At 34.5% G+C, this 9426-nt stretch overlaps 1 protein-coding gene across 1 annotated transcript in view; it reads right to left on the minus strand.

Moving 5' to 3' along the window:
- car15 (carbonic anhydrase 15) overlaps nt 1-9426 on the minus strand; it is a 14598-nt gene continuing 5172 nt past the window's right edge. The window contains exons 2-8 of the mRNA XM_056467236.1: nt 7405-7431; nt 7137-7313; nt 6594-6739; nt 4685-4777; nt 4539-4605; nt 4304-4464; nt 1-383 (exon numbers count right to left, since the gene is read on the minus strand). Of these exons, the coding sequence (XP_056323211.1) occupies nt 156-383; nt 4304-4464; nt 4539-4605; nt 4685-4777; nt 6594-6739; nt 7137-7313; nt 7405-7431 (899 nt within the window). The 3' untranslated portion in view covers nt 1-155. The remainder of the gene's footprint in view (nt 384-4303; nt 4465-4538; nt 4606-4684; nt 4778-6593; nt 6740-7136; nt 7314-7404; nt 7432-9426) is intronic.

The raw sequence follows: 9426 nt of genomic DNA on the forward strand, positions 1-9426 counted from the left end.
ACGGCTCCAAAATATCATAAATCTTTCAAAAAAACTAAATATATCGTTTTTAAAAGGGAAAAAGTTTCTGTTTTGTACTCAGACATTTAAAAAGATATATATTTTAGAGCAGTGAGCACAATACCGTGAAACTATGATATTTTAATCCAAGGTTATCATACCGTCACAATCTTATACCGGCCCATGCCTAATAGATATACAATTACAAACACAGAATTAAAAAAGGAAAGCGAGGAAACTCCATTGGTGAGCAGCTTGGCATCTTTTGAGGCGTACACGGGTCGACTGTAGGTTGGGTGAATGTGTCTGTAGTTGTCATGCAGAAGAGCCTGGGTTTCTGCTTCTTCCTCCGTGGAATAAATCCCGCTTACAAACTGCTCGAACTGACCAAAACACAAGCAAATCAATATACTTCAATTATTTCTTCACAAGCGTACCAAAGATCTGCAGAATTCTTGCATGAATTGGAAATCCTGTTGTGATGTTTTGGTATGAAATGTAATTCTCAATGGAGCAATATTAGTTCTGCAGAAGATGCAGGACTCTGTAAGCAGGCATTGTGTTGGAGGTAAAAATATTCAACAGACAATAGGATGTCTTCAGATTTACTATTGTTTTACTAATTTAGCTAGTTACAAACATATAAACACAGCTTAAAGTGACATTTAAAGGCTTAACTAGGTTAATTAGGATAACTAGGCAGGTTAGGGTAATTAGGCAAGTTATTGTATAACGATGGTTTGTTCTGTAGACTATTGAAAAAAAATAGCTTAAAGGGGCTAATAATATTGACCTTAAAATGGTCCATAAAAAACTGCGGTAACACTTTATAATAACTACACACTATAAATCATTTATTAAGCATTAGCAAATAGTGAATTCATTATTTGTTAAGCATTAACTCTACATTAATAAATGTTATAAGCAGTTTATAACTGCAGCTACAAATGCTGTATTCTTGACTTACAAACATATTTATAATGTGCTTAATAATTGTACTTTCATCCTTTGTTAATGATTTATTTTTCATTACTAAATTAAGTATTGCATTATTTACAAACCATTCGTATTTAAGAGTAGTTGAGGGTTTTTAGGATCATTCAGAATGTGTTAGTAAATGATTAATAAACTATTGAAATCAACATTTACATATCTTATTATTCAGGCATATACTAATAGTTAACTAATATGTTAATAAATGCTTTATTAACTCAACTTTAGGCAGTTTTGTGACCTAATCTAAAGTGAGGACTAGTTATGCTTTATAAACCCTTTATAAATGACAATTAAAGGCTCAGTTAAATTGTAAACAGGAATAATGACATTATTCATTCCTTTTCATTTAAAGATACACAAATAAAACTGTACTTCAAATGAAAAATAAATCTCTGCAATCTTATCTAAAATAAAATAACTGTAGAGTTTAAACATTGCATCTTATTATATTGTTAAATTATTATATTGTTGTTGTAGTTTTATCCAGTTTTATGTCGTATTTTGACACTCCTGTTATTCAGCAATGTTTAAACTTTACAGTAATTTTATTTTTTAGAAAAGATTGCAAAGATTATTGTTCATTTGATTCTGAGCCTTTATTTGTCATTTATAAGGGATTTATAAAGCATCAATAGTCCTCAATTTAGATTAGGTCACAAAATTGCCTGAAGTTGTGTTAATAAAGCATTTATTAACATACATAGTAACCCTTATGCCTGAATAATAAGATATATAAACGTTGATTTCAATAGTTTATTAATCATTTACTAACTCATTCTGAATGATCCTAAAAACCCTCAACTACTCTTAAATACAACTGGTTTGTAAATAATGCAATACTTAATTTAGTAATGAAAAATAAATCATTAACTAAGTATGAAAATACAATCATTAAGCACATTATATAGGTGCTTATAAGTCAAGAATACAGCATTTGTAGCTGCAGTTATAAACTGCTTACTAACGTTTATTAATGTAGAGTTAACGCTTGACAAATAATGAATTCACTAGATGCTAATGCTTAGTAAATGATTCATAGTGTGTAGTTATTATAAAGTGTTACCGAAAAAAAATTATCAGACATACTGTGAAAATTTCCTTGCTCTGTTAAACATCATTTGGGAAATACTAAAAAAAAATCAAAGGGGGGCTAATAATTCTGACTTGAACTGTATGTAAAAACCCAAAGCATTCTTATAATAAGCTTTTGAAAGTGATGGATGAGACAAAGCTTTTCAAATGCTTCAAAAAAAAGTGTCGCAAAATGATTCACTGTTTCGAAGCGTTCGGCACAGCACATGTTGGGGACACCTGCTGGTCAAAACTGTGTAAATGCAACAAAAACTTACATTAGAATTGTTGGTTTTCGAACACTATGCAAACTTTTCATTGAAACAAGAGTTGAAATATGAACTATAAATGCACTTAGCTTATCATCTGATCAGTGGTGGAAGGACAGCATCTGTTGTAAATATTAGTTGAGTAAAAAGTAGCCCTTTTAAAAGTACTCGAGTAGTGAGTATTACACTGTGACCGGCTGATGCGTTTACATGCAATTTGTGCATGTGTGTGTGTGTGTGTGTGTGTGTGTGTGTGTGTGTGTGTGTGTGTGTGTGTGTGTGTGTGTATGTTTGAAAACGTAACCTTCTGTAGTGCATTTAGTTTAAGGACATTTCAGTGATCGTACAGTAGACATCTGTCTTCTTCTCATCAGTGATGTGCAGTCTAAAAGTCTCTGGGTCATTGCGTGTGGCAAAGTGTCCATGTCTTGCCGTTGTTCTGTATGATGCAGTTTAGTCTCTATGTGCGATTTGACTGGACAGGAATCACAGGACTGATTTTTCTACCCTCCATAGAAAAAATATAAATAAAGCAGGCTGCAGGTTGAAGGAAAACAGTGGAGTAAAACTACTGATAGAGCACTAAAATGTGCTCAAGACAAAGTAAAAGTACACTAAATTACAATTTCGTTGAAAAACTACTCAATTACAGTAATTTGAGTAATTAAAAATGGTTACTTTATACCACTGCATCTAACATCATTAAATATTGTTTGCATAATATGCATTCTTTTATACATTTCAAGGCTTGCAAACGAATTAAACTGATCAGAGATCAGATTAAACCATTGAAACCTGTTGAGCAATTTGCCACGGGGGGCAATTTAAAGTTAATCAGCACAACCCTGCTAAAAAATCCAACTTAAACCAGCCTTGGGTGGTTGGCTTGTTTTAGCTGGTTGACCAGCCTGGTTTTAGAGGGGTTTTGGCCATTTCCAGGCTGGTTTCCTCCATTGCCAGCTTGGTCTTAGTTGGTCAGGCTGGAAAATGACCAGCTAAATCCAGCCTGGCTAGGCTGGTCAAGCTGGTTTTAGCTGGTCATCAGCCAGCCTGACCAGCTAAGACCAAGCTGGAAATGGAGGAAACCAGCCTGGAAATGGCCAAAACCCCTCTAAACCAGGCTGGTTGACCAGGTAAAACCAGCCTAGGCTGATTTAAGCTGGATTTTTCAGCAGGGGATTGATGTGGATTTTATATTACTCAGATCGCCCCCTAGTGATGAACCCTTCAATTTTCGAAAATTTCCAAACAAATCAGTTTGACATCTGCTCTGAAGCGCTTAAGGCTCTTACACACCAGGGCGCTTTTTGCTCGCGTTTTCTGTCGACGTTTAACGCCTCATGACTAAATAAAGGGCGCCAATGTGATCGTGCACACCAACACGTAAAACGCCAGGCGTAAAAGCGTTTTGTTCACGTGCACGGACCTGCTGAAGTTACTGTAAAACAGTAAAAACTGTCTGTACAGTAAAACTGTCAATGCAAGCGCACACTTAAGATGATGCCCAGAGGAGATATGAACTGCTTCTTGCTCTGGTGAACAATAATCATTCCTTCATCGCTAGAGCTGGAGCTGCTACTTGAACCATCCATGTTCGAATCGCCAGTATCTTAAGCAACAAGAGTGTCAACTTTCTCTCCTCTTCTTCTGCGTTACATGCAGGTGTCAGAAGCTTAAAGTTGTGTAGCACCATCGAACGTCAAGGAGTGATTTTGCATACTCTTCTGCTCGACGCCAGTGAAAATCGCTTGGGTTTGAATCTGGCAAAACGTCTTAATCGCTGACGATAAACGCAAAAGAAAAGTGTCCCGGTGTGTACGAGCCTTAATTTGAAACAAATGATTTGTAAATGTTTTGAAGCTTCGTGAAGCAGTGCTTCGAAAGTCGCCATCACTAATTTTATGAGGACTCTAGATTATGCGTTAAGATGTGAGGCCAGCAGTTTCATCAACTTTGTAATGACTTACCTGAGCCCATGAAATATACACAGGCACTTCATAAATGGTCCACAAAACCACCTCTGAACAGGGGGGCGTTGTGAGACTGCCGTGATAACGATAATACTGCGTCAGGTTGTTCTGGGGTAACAAATTCACCAACGGGAATGGTTTGATCGACTTTGTTTGTCCTACAAGAAAATGAAAATAACTGAATTAAACTTCCAAATATACCGTAATATACAAATACACTGCACTGACTGACCTTTGTAGGCAACAAAAGGAAGTGCACTTGAGATGGACTGGAAGTTTTCATTGTGCAGATAAGTCACCTGTGGTAGAGTATTAAAGATGAGGGTGATGCTGATTAAATAGAGATGAGATGCTCTTTCTGGTAGAGCTACGCCTTACGTCAACAAATACTCCAAGCACAGCAAGGCCAGTAGGGTCTTCAAGTGCGGACGTCAAGTTTGGATGTGTGGACTTGATGTTGACTATGTGCATCTGCACACAAACAACATAGGCAAACATTGAAATATGTAACATGTATAGTTGATGTCAGAATTATTTGCCCTCCTGTGAATATTTCCCAAATGATGTTTAACAGAGCAAGGAAATTTTCACAGTATTTCCTATAATATTTTTTCTCCTGGAGAAAGTCTTATTTGTTTTATTTCGGCTAGAATAAAAACTGTTTTTAATTTTTTAAAACCATTTCAGGGGCAATATTATTAGCCCTTTTAAGCACTATTTATTTTCAATTGTCAACAGAACAAACCATCGTTATACAATAACTTGCCTAATTACCCTAATTAAACCTAGTTAAGCCTTTAAATGCCACTTTAAGCTGAATATTAGTATCTTGAACAATATCTATTCAAAGATTATTTACTGTCATCATAGCAAAGATAATAGAAAGCAGTTATTAGAGATGAGTTATTAAAACTATTATGTTTAGAAATGTGTTGAAGAAAAATCTTCTCTCCGTTAAACAGAAATTAGGGAAAAAAATATACAGGGGGGCTAATAATTCTGACTTTAACTGATAACGGTTAGCTTATGGCAAGTTGCCACTGAGTGGTACAGTACGGTTTCCACTGTCAAACGGGTGTCAAAAAGTGATCAGTACCGTACCACTTTCTGGGTACCCTTTCGAAAGCGTTCCTAGCACAACAAAAGGGTACCAAAAGGCAGAGCTAGACGCGCAGCTGAATGCTAGTGGTTTACAGAGATACGTCACTCGCTCATGCACAAGCCAGGAGAATGAAAACAAAGAAAGCGCCATTTTTAACTACCCACCCGAGCGATTACACAGTAATAATATATACATATAATAACAAGCCATGGTTGACCCAAGCTCAAACAAATCTTGTCGTCGTCTTGATGAACAGCCACAAAGCCAAGAAGAAGAGCAGAATCTACCATGTGCACCGTAGTTGTTTACAAGGCCGTCTAAAGTGCGGTGTTGTTTTCTCGCATGAGCTCGCCACGCATCTGTATTTGAGATAACGAACTTCTTGAGCTGATAATGATAACATGTGCGTGATTATTAAAGTACTTCTGACATCCGATCCTTTCAGAAACAGTCAAATGTGAAAAAAAAAAGAGTGAAAAAAAACAAAGGAGAAGCCAAAAAAACAAAGGAGCAAAGGATTCTTTTAGCAACCTAAAACATGAACAAACTGCCACGTTTAACTAGTATCATCATCTTTTTGGACTATTATGAACTCTGGAATGATGGAAATACTTTAACAGAGGTTACATGTGCTGGTGAAGATTACAGACACAGATGAGAGGTTTGCACTGACTGGGTTATATGTTGCCTGTTGTTTTTGAACTCAAATAAGGACTAAATGTCTGCTGTGTGTAGTTTTCCTGTAACTGGTAACCTATCGGAGACTGTAAGGGGCTGGATGTGCTCATATATGTTGCGTTTATTTATTTATTTACTTATTTTATATAATTGCAGATGTTACAGTAGGCTATTTATTTTCATTGATCTGCAATTATAAGCACCTCATGTTCATAGAAAGGTTAGTAATGAACATTTATACACAAGTATTTATGTGTATGAAGTATCTGTTTTGTGAGAAGAGCTTCTCATATGATATGTGAGCGACCTGTACAGATTTACTGTGACATTTCCTCGAGCGAGAATGACGTAGACTGAAACTTTCTGTCATAGACCAAGCCCACCATTGGTACTCTTTTGGCAGTGGAAACGCAAGCCTGATAAAGGTGACCCATACCGGACCGTACTGTACCACTCAGTGGAAACAGGCCATTAGATTCTAGATGTTGACCAAACGAAGGCACAAACCTCCATAGGAAACCTGAGGTGGTCCAGGGTGTGTTCAGATCCGTTTGAGGAGACGCTTCCCCAGTGGAAATGCAGCTGGAAGGTGCGATAAGTTGCAGGAAGACCGCCGCCACTGACCTGCATACCGTCCCCAACCTCCAGCACAACTGCACACAGACACACAACTCCGATTAGAAACATCGGAGCCATGGATTATTCCAACTTCCTGAAGACACTTGAAGAAACAACTTTCTAAAAGTCAATCAGTTGCATTATTGTGCACATTAATTTTCCTTGAGGGTATTTAAAGTTCCCTTAAAGTTCTTTGAAATGTGCAAATGTGATCTTAACTGACAAATGAAGAGCGGGTGAACTTCAACTCTGAAAACTGGACTGACACAGCCTCAGTTTACTAGAACTTCTATGTTAAGCTGCTTTGACACACTCTAAAATGTAAAATCTCTATAGAAATGGAGATTAATTAAATTGAATAAAGACTTTTCTAAAATCCCAATGGAAAAAAAAACCCTATTCTAAACAAGACCTTATGTAGAGTTTCTGTACCCGAGTGGCCTTGGTTTGTCAGCCACCATTGACCTTTATGAGTCAAATTAAAGCCATGCAGCTGTAGAGAGTCCAGCGAGTGGTTCTTCATCAGATGATGGTCCAGGTTGATGGGAGAATGATGGCTGTCCAGAAGCGGATGGCAAGAAGGATAACTGTCTCCCCAAGCATACGGATCTGACAACGACATTATAGCCTTGTTTTATCTCCTCACAATAAAACTAGCACTTTTGAATAACACATGACTCCTTCAGCTCAAAGAACTCACCACAGCGATCCTCGTCATAACAAAAGTCTGAGGAAAAAGAGTCACACCGTCATCAAATATTCATCACATTTAAATTAAAGGCATTAAACTCTATAACAATTGCTGGGCTGTTTTATCTCAGTGTTGGGTCAAATATAGACAACCCTAAATGTTGGGTTATAAAGTGTCATTTATACTGAATTCTTCAGATATGAATTTTATTGAATTTTGACCTGAAATTTCAGACCTGAATTCCATTAATGAAAGTAAATATGAATAATAAAACTATCAACATTCTTTAACTGATTGTTTTGTTAATAAATGAGACTATAAATATAAAATTATAATATAATAAAAATATCAACATTCTTTATTTGATTATAGTTCATAAATGAGACTAAAATCCGTTACTCAGTCTAAATAAACCAACATTTTTAATCTGATTTTTGTCCATAAATGAGACTAAATAAAACTAATAAACATATTAACCTTCTTTAATTGATTGTTTTGTCCATAAATGAAACTATAAATATAAAATTATAATATAGTAAAAATATTAACCTTCTTTAATTGATTATTGTTCATGAATGAGACTAAAATCTATAATTGAGACTAAATAAAAATAATACAAAAACACATTTTTAAATTGATTTTTGTCCATAAATGAGACTAAATAAAACTAATAAAAACATATCAACATTCTTTCATTGATTTCTTAGTGTATAAAAGAGACTAAATTCCATAAAAAAGACTTCATTAAATAATAAAATATTAACTTGCTTTAATTGATTTCTTTGTCTTTAAATGAGACTAAATAAAAATATTCACATTCTTTAATAGATTTTTTTTGTCCGTAATGAGACTAAACTCCATGAACGACATAATAAATAAAAACAGTAAAGATGTCAACATTCTTTAAGTGATTTTTGTCCATAATTGAGACTAAACAGAAGTATCAACATTTTCTAATAGTTTTTTTTCTTGGCCTTAAATGAGACTAAAATCTACTGTATAAATGAGACTGAATATAAATAATAAAAATATCAACATTCTTTAATTACTTTTTCGGCCATTAATGAGAATAAAATTCATAAATATGACTGAATATAAATAATAAAAATTCAATATTCTTTAATAATTTTAACCATAAATGAAACAAAATAAATATAATAAAAATATTAACTTGCTTTAATTCATATCTTTGTCTATGAATGAGACTAAATTCCATAAAGAGATTTAATTTTTAAAAATTAACATTCTTTAATAGATTTTTTTGTTCATAAATGAGATAAATTCCCTAATTGTGACTAAATATAAATATGTCAACATCATTTAATTGATCTAATTTAAGAGACTAAATTCCATAAAAAAGACTTAATTAAAATAATTAAAAATATTTACTTGCTCAAATTGATTTCTTTGTCTTCAAATGAGACTAAATAAAAAATATTCACATTCTTTAATAAATTTTTCTTGTCCAAAAATGAAACTAAATTCCATAAATGCGACTAAATAAAACTAATAAAAATGTCATCATTATTTAGCAGATTTTTTGTCCATAAATGAGACTAAAATCCATTAATGAGACTAAATAAAAATACAAATATCAACATTCTTTAATTTATTTATTTTTTGTCCATAAATGGGACATAATAATAATATTAACATGCTTTAATTGATTTTTTGTCCATAAATAAGGCAAAACTCCACAACTGAGACTGCAGCTCTGCACAAGACGTTTCGCCAGCGGAGAAATTAAAATGGTCGTGCCCAACTGAGTCTGGTTTCTCTCAAGGTTTTTTTCTTCACTTCCGCCATTTAGTGAAGTTTTTTTCCCTCTCCGCTGTCGCCACTGGCTTGCATGGTTTGGGATCTGTAGAGCTGCGCATCGTTGGATTTGCTCTTCAATATTTGGACTCTCAGTAGTGATTATTAAACCACACTGAACTGAGCTAAACTGAACTGAACTTAAACACTACAAACTGAACTACACTGTTCCTATTTACTGTGACCCTTTATGTGAAGCTGCTTTGACAATCTACA

This window comes from Danio aesculapii, chromosome 10 (genome assembly GCF_903798145.1).
Source record: "Danio aesculapii chromosome 10, fDanAes4.1, whole genome shotgun sequence".
NCBI lineage: Eukaryota > Metazoa > Chordata > Actinopteri > Cypriniformes > Danionidae > Danio > Danio aesculapii.